The sequence below is a fragment of the Oryctolagus cuniculus genome, chromosome 7, assembly GCF_051225735.1.
Source record: "Oryctolagus cuniculus isolate XC-2025 breed Fujian yellow rabbit chromosome 7, ASM5122573v1, whole genome shotgun sequence".
Lineage (NCBI taxonomy): Eukaryota > Metazoa > Chordata > Mammalia > Lagomorpha > Leporidae > Oryctolagus > Oryctolagus cuniculus.
The window spans coordinates 126259684-126275769 of NC_142873.1; the positions used below are offsets into that span (position 1 = coordinate 126259684).

Consider the following 16086-nt stretch of genomic DNA (forward strand, 5'->3'; position numbering starts at 1 on the left):
GGGTTTTATATAGGGGTCGGCATTTTAACTTTATAGGGGTTTCTTATAGGGGTCAGCATTGTGGAGTAGTGGGAAGACTGCTGACTGTGATGGCAGTATCCCACTTGGGCTGTAGTTCAACTCTATGCAGCTCCAGTTGCTATCCAGCTCCCTGCTAATGTGCCTGGGAAAGCAGCAGAAGATGGCCCAATACTTGGGTCCCTGCATGCACATGGAAGACCCAGATGAAGCTCCTGGCTTTGGCCTGGCTTAACCCTGGCCATTGCAGCCATTTGGGGAATGAACCAGCAGATGGAAGATGTCTTTCTATAACCATAAATTAAACAAAACAAAACAACAACTACAACAACAACAAAAAACAATGATGAGTTCTGTGGAGAAAAATAAAGCCAGGAGGAGGATGTTGTGGCAGGATAGTGGCAGGTACAGAGTTGCAGTTTTAAATAGGTGGTCAGGGAGGCAGATACTTGAGGTGAAGGAGTAAGTCCTGTGGCTGTTGTGATAAAGGACACATCAAATGCAAAGATCCTGGGTGAAAACTTACCTTGTCTCTTCAAGGCCCGGCAAGGGGGCTGCTGTGGCTAGTGAAGAGTGAGGGAAAGGGAGAGTAGCAGGAGATGAGTTCAGAGAGCTAAGTAGAGGGCCATTGTTAAATGTTTTTTATAAAGATTTTATTTATTTAATTGAGAAGTAGAGTTACAGAGAAAGGGAGAGACAGAGAGAAAGGTCTTCTTTCTGCTGGTTCACTCCCCAAATGGTCGCAATGGCCTGAGCTGGGCCAGTCCAAAGCCAGGAGCCAGGAGTTTCTTCTGGGTCTCCTACATGGGTGTAGGGGCCCAAGCATGTGGGACATCTTCCTCTGCTTAGCAGAGAGTTGGATTGGAAGAGGAAAAGTCGGGACCTCCGGCAGAGGCTTAGCTTGCTATACCACTGCACTGGCCCCCATTGTTAAACTTTTGTTCTTTGCTAATGTGATAGACAAAAAATTATCCTTTCCAATTTTTTAAAGAGTTGTTCATTTCTTTATTTGAAAGTTACAGAGAGAGAAAGAGACTGAGATCGATCAACCTTCTATCCGCTGATTCACTCCCTGGATGGCTGCAACCACTGGGGCTGGGTCATGCTGAAGCCAGTACTAGGAGCTTCATTCAGGTCTCCCACATGGGTGGCAGGAGCCTAAGTACTTGGGCCATCTTCTGCTGCTTTACCCAGGCCATTAGCAGGGAACTGTGTTGATAGCTTTACCCTGCTATACCACAATGCTGACCCCTTTCCAGTGTTTTATGACCTCATCTCTTGAAAACCATAATTTGTGTCTTCTGGCCTTTTTCTCTTGGATTGGGCGTCTTTTTTAAAATTTATTTAGCCTGAAACTCCATCTAGGTCTCCCACATGGATAGTAGGGGCCCAAGTACTTGGGCCATCCTCCACTACTTTCCCAGGTCCATAAGCAGGGAGGTAGTTCAGAAGTAGAGCAGCCAGGACTCAAACTGGTGCTCATGTAGGGTACCAGCATTGCAGGCAGTGGCTCAACCCACTGTGTCATGAGACAGGCCCGTCATTTGCTTTGTTTTTTTTTTTTTTTTTTTTTTTTTTTTTTAATTTTATTTTTTTTTATTTCCAGGCAGAGTGGACAGTGAGAGAGAGAGAGACAGAGAGAAAGGTCTTCCTTTGCCGTTGGTTCACCCTCCAATGGCCGCCGCAGCCAGCATGCTGCGGCCGGCGCACCGCACTGATCCAAAGGCAGGAGCCAGGTGCTTCTCCTGGTCTCCCATGGGGTGCAGGGCCCAAGCACTTGGGCCATCCTCCACTGCACTCCCGGGCCACTGGCCTGGAAGAGGGGCAACCAGGACAGAATCCGGCGCCCTGACCAGGACTAGAACCTGGTGTGCTGGCGCCGCAGGCGGAGGATTAGCCTATTGAGCCACGGCGCCGGCACCGTCATTTGCTTTGTAAGAGCACATTGACCTCTTGCTTCCCAGCCTACTTATATGTGTGTGTGTGTAATATAATACAGAGAAGTATGTGTATGAGTATATGAAAGCAAAGATACCCCCCAATTGTCTTTACATTTAACTTTAGTTAATAGTATTTTTTGCAGACTTTTTTTCTTTTTTAAAGATGTATTTTATTTATTTGAAAGACAGAGTTAGAGAGAGAAGTAAAGCCTGAGAGAGAGAGCGGTCTTCCATCTACTAGTTCACTCCCCAAATGACCACAATGGCTAGAGCTGAGCCAATCTGAAACCAGAAGCCAGGAGCTTCTCTGGGTCTCTCACATGGGTACAGGGGCCCAAGGACCTAGGTCATCTTCTATTGCTTTCCCAGGCCATAGCAGAGAGCTGGATCGGAAGTGGAGCAGCCGGGATTCAAACCGGCGCCCATATGGGATGCCGGCGCTGTGGGCCAGGGCTTTAACCGTCTGCGCCACAGCGCCAGCCCCAGCAGACTTTTCTTTAAAAGTCAAACTTATCAGTCTTTTTTCTATCTTACTTGGAAAGGGTTTGCCTACTCCAGATGTACTTATTGAAATAGAAAATCTTGGCCAGTGCCGCAGCTCACTAGGCTAATCCTCCGCCTGCGGCGCCGGCACACAGGTTCTAGTCCTGGTCAGGGCACCGGATTCTGTCCCGGTTGCCCCTCTTCCAGTCCAGCTCTCTGCTGTGGCCCAGGAGTGCAGTGGAGGATGGCCCAAGTGCTTGGGCCCTGCACCGCATGGGATCACCCCTTTGGATCAGTGCGGTGCGCCGGCCGCAGCGCGCCAGCCATGGTGGCCATTGGAGGATAAACCAACGGCAAAAGAAAGACCTTTTTCTCTCTTTTTCTCTGTCTCTCTCTCTCACTATCCACTCTGCCTGTTAAAAAAAAAAAAAAGCGTAAGGGTGCTGGCGCTGTGGCATAGTAGGCTAAGCCTAAGCCTGTGGTTCTGGCATCACATATGGGTCCCAGTTCGAGTCCCAGCTGTTCCACTTCCTATCCAGCTCTCTTCTATGGCCTGAGAAAGCAGAAAATGTCCAAGTGCTTGGACTCCTGCACCTGTGTGGTGCAGGAACTTCCCAGAGGAAGTTCCTGGCTCTTGGCTTTGAACCGGCCCAACTCTGGCTATTGTGGCCATTTGGGGAGCAAGCCAGTGGATGGAAGACCCTGAGTGATAATACAGAATAGTGATATAGGAAGAGATATAAGGTAGATTGTCATATTCAAAAGTAACAGTTGTGGAGCTGGTGTTATGGTGAGGCAAGGTAAACTGATACTTGGGACGCTGACATCCCATGTTGGAGTACCAGTTTTTGAGTACCTGAGAAAGCAGTGAAACATGGCCCACGTGCTTGGGCTCTGCCACCCACATAGGAGACCAGGAAAGAGTTCCAGGCTCCTGGCTTCAGCTTGCCTTAGGTCCAGGTCTTCCAGCAATTTGGGTAGTGAACCATCATATGGAAGATCTGTCTCTATCCACTCCCCCTTTCTGTCTTTCTTTCTGCATTGGGGAAATAATTTTTTCTTATAAAAATTTTTTATAATTTTATAAAAGCTGTTGCAAATTGTATCTCCATTTTTGTTGAATTATATAGAACATTGGTGGGTGCTTGAAAAATTCTGTAAGTATTCCCTAAACTATAGAGTAGAGTGGGGTGATTTTCATTCTCCATTTTATACATTTCAGTTTGGTTTGAGGTTTTTATAAGGAGTATGTATGAGTGAACTTCCAAAAGTTCATGGCAGAATCATCTCAAAAGACAAATTCAGGGGCCCAGTGCTGTGATGTAGCAGATTAAACCTCTACCTTAAACACTGGCGTCCCATATGGGGCCAGTTCTATTCCTGGCTGCTCCAGTTCCAATCCAGCTCCCTGGTAATGCTCCTGGGAAAGCAGCAGAATGGCCCAAGTGCTTGCAGGCACACATGTGAAAGACCCAGAAGAAGCTCCTGGCCCAGCTCCATCTGTTGTGGCTGTTTGTGGGATGAACCAGTGGATAGAAAAATCTCTGTCTCTGTCCTCCACCCCATAACTCGGCCTTTCATATAACATAAATATTTTTAAATTTTTAAAAAAATAAAAAGACAAGTGTATTTTGGTCTAAAAAATTTTGCACTCCATATGTAGTTTTCTGATAAACAGTTTCCATGAACTTTTTGAGGACCCCTTGTATTTCTATCTTTTTTATTTTTAAAGATTTTTTTAATCCATTTATCTGAGAGGTAGAGTTACAGAGAGTGAGAGGGAGAGACAGAGAGAAAGGTCTTCCTTCCTTTGGTTCACTCCTCACATGGCTGCAACTGTGCCAATCTGAAGCTAGGAGCCAGGTGTTTCTAAACGTCTCCCATGTGGGTGCAGGGGCCCAAGCAATTGAGCCATCATCTGCTGCTTTCTCAGGCCTCAGCAGAGAGTCAGATTGGAAGAGGAGCAGCGGGACTAGAACTGGTGCCCCCATGGGATGCTGGCACCGTAGGCAGAGGATTAACCTACTGTGCCATGGCGCCGGCCCCGAGGATCCCTTGTATTTCATAACAATATATTTTCTATTTTTCTTCTTTTTATGTTTTTTGTTTTTTCTTTTATAAAATATATTTTAAAAATTAAAAATTAACATTAAGAAGTATGCATAAATTTGCCTCCCAGTTTTCTTCCAAAAATTGGACTCTTTAGTCAATCTGTTAACTAGATTAAGTACCTCCCATGAAGTTTACCTCAGTATATTTTAATTAAATGCATTTTATGTCCAGGGTTTTTTCAGAATCTGGAAATTTCATCATAGTTCTCTACTCTGTGACACATAAGGAACCTGAGTTTTATGAATGCCTTCCTTGTGACGTTGGGATCTGTGACCTTCAGTTTCAGTTACTAACCAGCCAAGAAACATTACATCTTTTCAAAGTAAGTCATTTGATTACCTGGTATATTAATAACTGTTTGGAGCTAACACACCTGGTATATTAACAACTGTTTGGAGGCTAAAACCAGTGGCTTCTACCCTTTAAAATAGTAATTCAAGTTAGTGGGGTTTGCTTATTTTTTCTTTTTTTAAAAAAGACATTTATTTATTTGAGAGTCAGATTTACACAGAGAGAAAAGGAGAGGCAGAGAGAGAGAGCGAGAGAGAGAGGTCTTCCATTTGCAGGTTCACTCCCTAAATGGCCACAACCACTAGAGCTTCGGTGATCTGAAGTAGGAACAAGGAGCTTTCTCCGGGTCTTCCCAAGCAGGGGCCCAAGGACTTGGGCCATCCTCTACTGCTTTCCCAGGCCACAGCAGAGAGCTGGATTGGAAGTGGAGCAGCCGGTACTGAACCAGCACCTGTATGGGATGCCAGCACTGCAGGCGGTGGCTCTACCCACTATGCCACAATGCTGACCCTGGCTTTGTTTATAAATAATCTTATTAAATATTAAGTTTATTCACATTTATTGTTATATTTTATTAGGAAATCTTTTTTCTTTTTTTTTTTTAGATTTATTTTATTTATTTGAAAGACAGAGTTACAGAGAGAGGTAGAGACAGAGAGAGAGGTCTTCCAACTGCTAGTACACTACCCAGATGGCCGCAATGGCCAAAGCTGCACTGATCTGAAGCCAGGAGCCAGGAGCTTCTTCTGGGTCTCCCATGTAGGTGCAGGGGCCCAAGGACTTGGGCCATCTTCTACTGCTTTCCCAGGCCATATCAGAGAACTAGATCAGAAGAGGAGCAGCTGGGACTAGAACTGGCACCCATATGGGATTCCAGTGCTCCAGGCCAGGGCTTTAACCCATTGTGCCACAGCACTGGCCCCCATTAGTAAATCTTAACCCATATCTCCAGAACCAAATTATATACAGAATTTAAGGTTACCCACAGGTTAACTTACCCACAATTTTTTTTTAAATTGTTGAAGAATGTATTAATAGTTTATATGTTGTGCCATTTTATATTCTTGAGCATTAATTTTGTACTGAGTTTTCTTTTTCTTAACAGTGTTATTTTTAAAATATGTTCATAAGACAAAAATGTTTTTCACACTTAGAAGACAATATATATATAATTTGTGACACCAGAATATATTATTTCTGTATTAGGTCAATACAAATCATCTAAGTGATGATCACAGAAAAAGCAGATCCTTTAAATTATAGATAACAGTATATAAAAACGTTCAATGACCACTTTTCAGTAAGAGTGTTGCTTATCCTAGGTCTAAGACCAACAATCAAAATGCATTCTTTAGTTTATTATGAAATTTTTTTAGGGGCCAGTGCTGTGGTGTAGTGGGTTAAAGCCCTGGCCTGAAGCGCCAGCATCCCATATGGATGCCGGTTGTAGTCCCGGTTGCTCCTCTTCCAATCCAGCTCTCTGATATGGCCTAGGAAAGCAGTAGAAGATGGCCCAAGTCCTTAGGCCCCTGCACCCACGTGGGAGACCCAGAAGAAGCTCCTAGCTCCTGGCTTCAGATTGGCACAGCTCTGGCTGTTGTGGCCAATTGGGGAGTGAACCATCAGATGGAAGACCTCTCTCTCTCTCTCTCTCTCTGCCTCTCCTCTCTCTGTGTAACTCTGACTTTCAAATAAACAAATCTTTAAAAAAAAGAAATTTTTTTAAAAAAATTATTTATTTGAAAGGCAGAGTTACAGAGAGGCAGAGGCAGAGAGAAAGAAGTCTTCCATCTGCTCGTTCACTCTCTAAATGGCTGCAATGGCTGGAGTTGGGCTGATCCAAAGCCAGGAGCTAGGGGCCTCTTCTGGGTCTCCCTTGTGGATGCAGGGGCCCAAGGACTTGGACTATCTTTTACTGCTTTCTCAGGCCATAGCAAAGAGCTGGATGGGAAGTGGAGCAGCTGGGACTCGAACTGGCACTCATGGGATGCCGGCACTGCAGGTGGTAGCTTTACCTGCTACATCATAGCACCGGCCCCTAGTATGAAATATTTAATGCTTCTAAATAACCATATGTATCTATATTCAGACCCTGTTGTTGTGCCTTCTGTAAGTTCATTTATAAGTCATGAGTCAAGTTTTTAAGCTTTAATTATAAATGTAATATTTCTAAATGAGATCTGATAATTTCTAGTTTAGAGACCTATTGCTTATTTTTTTAAATTTATGATTTATTTTTATATGCATTTTTATTCATTTTCATTATAGACAGACAGAAAGAGCTCCCGTTTGCCGGTTCACTCTCCGAATATGTACCACAGCTGGAGTTGGGTCAGTCTAAAGCTGGGAGCCAGATCAATGCTGGCCTCCCATATGAGTGAGAGGGACCTAGCTGCCTCCCAGGGTGTGACGAGCAGGAAGCTGGAATAGGGAATGGAGCTGGAACTTGAACCTAGGCATTCCCAATGAAGGATGTAGTAGTCCCCAGTGGTGTCCTAACCACTAGACCAGATGTCTGTGGTAGAGACATATATCATTTTATTCTTTAGATGGTATCCTCAGTTCATAGTTATATTCAGTGGGTTCCTGGTTAAGTTATGTGATGTAGATGATTAAGTGTTTTTGTTTATGTAGCCATGGAAACAGACAGTTGTAAAAGAAGATTACAGTAATAGAAATTAGAAGTGTCCCTCCACCCCCTTAGTGTTTCTGAGCGACTGCTCATCCAAGTAGAGTTCTCTGGTGTTTTTATTTAAGTCTGTTTTATTTCAGAATGTTGAACCTTCTGACAAAAATCCAATCCATTTTGAACTGAGTGCTGAAAGCCATAATGCAGAAACAGAGTTCTTCAACAAGGTGTCAAAGAATTTTTCATTTAAGAGGTAAAGGATAAATTTTTTTCCTGACATAAACCTTTTAAAAAATCATTTGTTAGTTTTTGGTGAGTAATCAACATAACTTTTCAATTATTTACGATAAGATTATTTGTAAATCATATGTCCCATAGGTATTTTTCTTTTTCGTTTTTTTAAGATTTTATTTATTTGAGAGGTAGAGTTATGTACTGAGAGGGAGAGACAGAGAGAAAGGTCTTCCATCCACTGGATCACTTGCCCAGTGGCCACAGTGGCCAGAATTGGACCAGTCTGAAGCCAGGAGCCAGGAGCCAGGAGCTTCTTTGGGGTCTTCCACATGGGTGCAGGAGTCCAAACACTTAGGCCATCTTCTACTGCTTTCCCAAGGGGCCAGGGTTCTTGCTGCTCATGTGAGAGACCCAGGTGAGTTTCCTAATTCATCCTAGCAGTTTTTGTTATTTTCTCCACTTTTTGACTAATCTGAAATCCAGGAACTAAAGTCAAAGTGTTGGCAAGACTGCATATCTTTTAGGGGCTCTAGGGCAGGGATGGAGAACACCCAGGCCACAGGGTATATGAGGCTTCTGAAATCATTTGCTCTGGTCATGCAAAGGCAACCTCCTGCAGGACTTGAACTTCAGTATAACTACAGCAGACTACTTTTCAAGTTGCTAATTTTGTGTAGCCCACAAATGGTGTTATAAATATCCAAAAGGCTCCTGACTGAAAAAGGTACCCCATTCCTGTGGGAATGATAGGTTTTGTTGTATTTTACAGCTTCTGGAGACCACCCACATTCCTTGTCTGTTGGCACCTCACTCCAGATTCAAAGGCAGCAGCATAGCATCTTCATCTCTCTCCCTTCCTCCCTCTTTACTCCACTTTACATCTCTACTTAGTCTCCAGCCTGTGCTTCCACTCTCATCCTCCTCTGACTCAGATCCTCTTGCCTCCCTCTTTTCAGTCCTTTGTGACTACATTGAGATCACTTGGACAATTCACAATAACCACCCCCTCAAGATCCTTGAAACAGGTTAGATCCCAAGAGAACCACCAAATTCTATGGCTTTGCAGGAACACCTCCACATCCTAAATTCTAGGGCTTCATTTTTTTTGACTCTATGGAAGAAAAAGCCAAACTGAGGAGATGGTTGGAATTTCTTTAGCAGTGTTGTTAAAAGCCTCGTTTATTTTCAACTCTGACCAAGGCTTTAATAAAGATCATTCATCTCATATTTTAGTAAAATTTTGTCTTATGTGACAAATTGGTATTGTAACTATGTAAGTTTTTTCTTTTTGCTTTGAGTACTTAAAAGGCTAAAATGATTTTATTGCTCCATATCAATTTTGTATGTATCATAAGTAAGTGTGAAACATTAATTCCATGCCACAACTCAGGTGTACAAAAATGCAGTGTTTTTTAAGTTATTGAACTTAATGTCTGTTTTGGGCCCCAATTCATTCTAGTGGGTTATAGAAACCAATTTCAGTCAATTCAAGGTCTCTTCATCTCCTTTCCTCTGGGGTTATGTGTAGTGGTATACCAATACTGATGATAAGGGGTCATGTGGTGGTCATACATCTATGCTGCTGTGTCTCTGAGAAGATTTACTTAATTGGGAGACTGAGAGATTGAGAGCAAGAACACTCTCATCTGCGTGTTGACTCTCTAGATTCCTGCAGTGGCCCTGAGCTGGGGACTAAAGCTGAGAGCCAAGGAACTCAATCCAGGTCTCCCAAATAGAGGGCAGGAAACCAACTACTTGAGTCATTAGTTGCTGCCTCCCAGGGTCTGCATTGATGTCAAGAACAGGGTTAAGTATCCAACCTATGTACTCCGATATGGGACATGGATATCTTAACTTGAGTTTTAACTCTAAGCCAAATACCCGTCCCTGTTGAGTTTGTTTTTTTTTTTTTTTTTTTTTTGTTTTTTTTAGATTTATTTATTTATTTAAAAGGCAGAGGCAGAGAGAGAGAGAGAGAGGTCTTCCATCTAATAGTTCACTCCCCACATGGCCACAGTGGCTAGAGCTGTACCAGTCTGGAGCCAGGAGCCAGGAGCTCTGGTTCTCCCACGTGGGTGCAGGGGCTTAAGGGCTTGGGCCATCTTCTACTTTCCCACACCATAGCAGAGAGCTGGATTGGAAGATGAGCTAGGTCTCAAACCAACGCCCATATGGGATGCCAGCACTGCAGGCTGCAGCGTTATCCACTGTGCCATTGTGCCAGCCTGAGGTGTTTTCATTTACAGCTGGTATTCACAAGTTTATGTAGGTTCCTGCTGCATCTCCTTTGACACTTTTCAGGTCGCTAGTTCTCTGTCATGTTCATGCCACACTGAGCACATGGGATATCATTCTGTATTTTCCATGTCATTCTTGAATGTTGGGTGAGTTCTTTGGGGAACTGGTGCAGGTGCCTAAGCATACCATACAGACTTTCTGGTTGCTTTGCTGCAATACTTGCACAGAAAGATTTCTGTGAGTGTCTGCTTTTCCAGGTTACTAGGTTTTAGGGCAAGTCTCCTCGATATCTTCAAATCTGCCTGGAGTTTTCTGTTCTCCTTGCTACCAAGGAGTATCCTGAGGAGTATACAGGATGCAGGAGCTTCCTTTTGGTTTAATCTTCCCTTTTTCCTAATGCATCCTATTACTAGTTTATGATATGAAAAACTTGATGCATGTACTATTCTATTTTTAATTTTTTTTTATTTGACAGAGTTATAGACAGTGAGAGAGAGAGAGAGAGACAGAGAGAAAGGTCTTTCTTCTGTTGGTTGACCCCCCCAATGGCTGCTATGGCTGGAACTGCACCGATCTGAAGCCAGGAGCCAGGTGCTTCCTCCTGGTCTCCCATGCGGATGTAGGGGCCCAAGCACTTTGGCCATCCTCCGCTGCCTTCCCAGGCCGTTGCAGAGAGCTGGACTGGAAGAGGAGCAGCTGGGACTAGAACCAGTGCCCATATGGGATGCCAGCGCCACAGGCTGAGGACTAACCAAGTAAGCCATGGCACCGGCCCCGACATGTACTGTTCTAAATATTAAAGTTTTCTTTTAAAATTTTTTAAAAATGTATTTATTTGTTTGAAAGACAATTACACAGAGATAAGGCTGAGCCAAAGCACCAGCCCTAAATCTTAGTTTTAAACCCTAATTCAGGGGCCAGCACTGTGGCGCAGCAAGTTAAAACCCTGGCCTGACGCACTGACATCCCATATGGGTGCCAGTTCTAGTCCCAACTGTTTCTCTTCCGATCCAGCTCTCTGCTACAGCCTGGGAAAGCAGTAGAGGATGGCCCAAGTGCTTGGGCCCTGCACCCACGTGGGAGACCCGGAAGAAGCTCCTGGCTCCTGGCTTTGGATCGGTGCAGCTGTAGCCATTACAGCCAATTGGGGAGTGAACTAGTGGATGGAAGACCTCTCTCTCTGTCTCTACCTCTCTCTGTAACTCTTTCAAATAAATAAAATAAATCATTAAAAATAAAACCCTAATTCTGCTTTTGAAACTCCGTGCCAGTACTCAAAATTTTGTTGTGTTCTGCTAAGGCATGCTACCTGTGATACAATGACTACAACTTACTAAATGGGAGGTGATGCCTCAATTTCTCAAAGTATTTTCCCACCAAAGATACAAATATATAGGAAAATGTAGTTCCATGTTTGGACCCAACTACTTGAGCCATCACCTGCTGCCTTGCAGGTTCCTTCCTCATAAGCAGGAAGCCAGCATCAGGTATGGAGCTGGCACTTGAACTCAGGTACATGTGAATGTCTCAACCTGCATTTTTTTTTTTTTTTTTTTTTTGGTGAAGTGTTACTAAAAGTCAGTGGAAAGTAATAATGCAGAGGGTATACCTGATGGGCCAAGCAGCATCTCAATGAAGAACTAAGAGCCTTAACCTGCATCTTAAGCACAAGGGAAAACGCTTGCCCCTGGTTTTCCTTAACTTCATGCTATTTAATATTTAGTACGGTGGGTGTATATTTCTATCACCAGATTATGAACTTTTTCACAGCATGTGTCTTATTTATTTCTGAAGTAGTCAACCAAAAGATGCTCACTAACTGTTGATTCTTGTGACATTAACAATATGGGGTTAAACCTAACATGATCTAGCATAAGGGGAAGTTTATTAATCATGAATCTGACTAGACCAGCTTCGCTGGTCATCTAACATGGAGATTGAGCTGAAAGAGATAATAATCTATGGTTTCAGATACTAAATTAAGTGATGCAAATACCACTGTAATTTATTAAATTGACTTTATTCAATTTAAAAAAAAAACGGGAAGAACGCTAGATTACTTCAGGGTTTTTTTGTTTTTTTTTTTGTCTCTCCCTCTACTCTCTAGATCTTCCCAAAAGTTATCTCCTGGGAAAATGCCAGTAAATGATCAGGACTCTGGTGTTGAAGATGAAGATTTTTCTCCAAGACCAATTCCTAGTCCTCATCCAGTGAGTCAGAAGGTATCACTGATCTTATAATGAGTTCACCTTTGTGGTTAGAGACCTAAAAGTCTTTTCATGTTAAAGCTCTGAATATGACACAAGCTTATTTAAATGTCACTCTAACGTATATGTGATTCTCTCTCTCTCTCTATGTATATATGGATAGATAGATATCTCACCGGTATATATATACATGTAGTGATATATAAATATAATAAGTACATAATTAGTATTCCTAGAGAAAACTGGGGCATAGATTGGTTAAGTTTCCTGCTGAAAATCACACAAAGGCATTCAGTTATTAAATAAACCTGTGAAATGTAGTAAAGGTAGGATTCTAATTTAGGATGTTTAATTTCAGAATCTGGTGCTTTTTTTTTTTTAGATTTATTTATTCATTTGAAAGAGCTACACAGAGAGAGAAGGAGAGGCAGAGAGAGAGAGAGAGAGTTCTTCCATCCACTGGTTTACTCCCCAACTGGGTGCAACAGCTGGAGCTGTGCCGATCCAAAGCTAGGAGCCAGGAACTCCTTCTGGGTCTCCCACGTGGGTGCAGGGGCCCAAGGAACTGGGCCATCTTCTACTGCTTTCCCAGGCCACAGCAGAGAGCTGGATCTGAAGTGGGGCAGCCAGGACCCGAACTGGTGCCCACCTGGGATGCTGATACCGCAGGGGGTGACTTTACCTGCTACACCACAGCATCAGCCCCAGAATCTGGTGCTTTTAACAGCCATATAGATTGAACATTTTTCTCTATAACCACAGTTTGATGTTGGTTTTTATTATCATATTAGAAAATATCCTGCTTGTTCTCAGAGGTTAATTACTAATAACCCCTATCATAGCTTTTTTTTTTTTTGGACAGGCAGAGTTAGACAGTAAGAGAGAGAAACAGAGAGAAAGGTCTTCCTTTTCCGTTGGTTCACCCCCCAAATGGCTGCCATGGTTTCCTCCCGGTCTCCCACGCGGGTACAGGGCCCAAGCAGTTGGGCCATCCTCCACTGCCTTCCTGGGCCACAGCAGAGAGCTGGACTGGAAGAGGAGCAACCGGGACAGAACCGGTGTCCCAACTGGAACTAGAACCCGTGGTGCCAGCGCCGCAGGCAGAGGATTAGCCAAGTGAGCCGTGGCACCGGCCCATAGCTTTTTGACTGTAGTCTACCAGAAGGCTATTTTAGATTTGTTATTTACCTTTACTGGACTGTTGCTTACTTGAGAAGAAAAAGGAATGGGATAGGTTTTTAAAAACTACAATTTATGACCAAATTCATCACAGTCAGTTTGCTGTCTTTCAGCTCTTTTGATATCAGTAGGAGGAATAGGAGTGAGTGACTTCGCTTAATGGAGAAATATTTTGAAATATTTATTTGAAGATTCTTTGTTAAGGATGTATAAACATTATTTGCTGCTAGATTTGTTGAAGCATTCTACGTGTGATTAATTTTTTTGCTGAGTAAAAATGTCTGTTGCATAGTTTCCCATGTTCTGTAATCTAGGCAGTGTTAATCAGTATTTCATTAAAAGACATTCAGTTATTAAATAAGCATTTGAAATGTTTAGTTACATTCAGAGGGTAAGAGCCTTATTTATTTTGTTCACAGTTGTATTCCTAGTGCCTAGCACGTTGAAGATGCCCAGTAGATATTTATTTATGATCTAAATAATGAATACTTTTTAATACATAATCAGATATAATATGTGAAATCCCAGTCTAAGGAAAGTTATATGCACATTTTCCCCTTAAAAATACATTTTTTTGTTCTTCTTTCTCATTTATAGGTTTCTAAGATTCAACCATCAGTTCCTGAACTTTCACTTGTGTTGGATGGCAATGTTATAGAATCAAAGCCTCTGCCTAATCCACTGGAAATGGTGAATGATGAAAATCCTCCCTTGTCAATGAACCACTCTGAACACTTGAGACCATTGCAACCCCAGCTCTGTGATGAGAAACACAGCTTTGAACCTGTAGAACCTTCCCTGAGACAGCTATCAAATCAGTTAAAGCAAGTCACTGCTCCTTTGAGACATTGCAAAGTAAGACAGCCATCTACCTGTGCGAAAGGGAGCCCTTACATTGGGAATGTTGTCAAACCATCTTCTCCTAATGGGCCATCTCCTGATACAGCTGAAAAGCTTCAAGCAGTGTCTGCTGGAAATGTACCAAAAGAAGAGTATCCCATGAGACCTTCTACCTTCAATTCTAGACAGTCTTCTCTTGCTCCACAGCCTCACCCACACAATTTTATTTTTTCACCCCATAACTTGAGAAGACCAATGGAACTTCATATGCCCGCTGCACCCCCACCATCTTACTATCCCACAAATGTTTGCAGTTGTTGTCAGCATCATGGCCATATTCAATGTAGTCCAGTAAATTCTTGGCAAGGAACAAATAAAGTAGGATCAGTTCAAGACCTGCAGTCTGAAGCTCTTCAAAAACCTTCTTTATTTCACCCAAATGGATGTCCTGCTATGTGCCATAATGCCTTGTATTCTTCAAGTAGTCCAATAGCCTTGAGACCTCAGGGAGGTATGAGCAGTTGTTCTCCCTGCAGCAATATAGAACCATCGCCTGTGACAAAATTGCCTTCACGTGTGGATTCATCTAACCCACAGCCCTGTGCAGTGTGCATTCACACACCGAAGACTGAGTCTGATAATGGCATGATGGGCCTGACTCCAGATGCGTATCGGTTCCTCACAGAACAAGACAGACAGCTGAGACTACTTCAAGCCCAGGTTTGTTTGGAACTTTCTTTGTTCTGTTAAATTTTTGGTTTCCTGAAAACTACCAACTCTTTTCAGTAATTATTTTTTATGTGTTTATATTTCAACCAACCTTAATAGTTTACTGATAATATTTATTTTTCTATATTAATAAGGTTAATCCTCTAAAATTAATGTGATTAGTTGAGTACAATAGTGCCATTTATAAGGAAATAAAAAATCAGTGGTTTAAAAGGGAGATTCTTTCACTTTTGCATATATACTCAAGAGAAATGAAAAAAAATTTCTGCAAAAAGCCCTGTGTATAAATATCTGTAGCAACATTATTCATTATAGTCTAAACTATAAACAACCCAAATGTCTTCCTACTGATGGATAAACACAATGTGGCATATTTGTAAATGGAATATTATTCAGCAATCAGAATCAATAAAGTATTGATAAATGCTACAACCTTGAAAATATGCTGAGTGAAACTAGATACAAAGCTGTATATTATATGGATCTGTTTATATATAAAATGTCCAGAATAGGCGAATTCCTAAAGAAAGAAAATATATTAGTGGTTGACGGAGACTGGGAAATGGGGAAGGCGGGGTGATTACTAATGGGCCCCGAGTTTTTTTAGGGGTAGTACTCTGGAATTAAATACTGGGGATGGTTGTAAACTTAAGACACTAAAACCGCTGAATTGTACACTTTAAAGCAGTGGATTTTATGACATGTGAATTATATATTAATTTAAGGAAGAAGGATGTTGTTACCCAGTGGGATAAGCTGCCACCTATGATGCTAACATCCCATATTGGGGAACCCCATTCAGATCTCAGCTGCTCCACTTCCATCCGGTTCTCTGCTAATGTACCTAAGAAATCAGTGGAAGATGGATCAAGTACATGAGCCCCTGCCAGCCACATGGGAGACCCAGACAGAATCCAAGCTCCTAGCTTCAGCCTGTCCTAGTCCCAGCCATTGCAGCCGTTTGGGGAGTAAAATAGCAGATGGAAGATCTCTTTCTCTCTGTTTTTCCCTCTCTCTTTGTCACTCTGCCTTTCAAATAAATAAAATAAATCTTAAATAAATAAGAGTAGGAAGGATTTTAGTATTTGGATCTCAGCTTTGCTACTTATTAGTTATTTGACATGGACAAGTAACTTAACTTTTCAGTGCTATAAATTTTCTTAGTTGTAAAATGTATTTAATAGTA

The 16086-nt window shown here is 42.4% G+C and overlaps 1 protein-coding gene across 12 annotated transcripts in view; it reads left to right on the forward strand.

Moving 5' to 3' along the window:
* Positions 1–16086, forward strand: part of STIL (STIL centriolar assembly protein) — a 69411-nt gene that overhangs the window by 23675 nt on the left and 29650 nt on the right. For 9 of the 12 annotated variants that reach the window (XR_016211042.1, XM_089300724.1, XM_089300732.1 and 6 more), the window contains 4 exons: positions 4725–4875; positions 7602–7726; positions 12053–12167; positions 13929–14891. Coding sequence is in view for 11 of the 12 variants with exons in the window: in XM_089300724.1 (XP_089156850.1) it covers positions 4725–4875; positions 7602–7726; positions 12053–12167; positions 13929–14891 (1354 nt within the window). In the remaining variant the exon portion in view is untranslated. The remainder of the gene's footprint in view (positions 1–4724; positions 4876–7601; positions 7727–12052; positions 12168–13928; positions 14892–16086) is intronic. The other 3 variants (XM_051856491.3, XM_089300728.1, XM_051856497.3) reach the window with 1 other exon arrangement.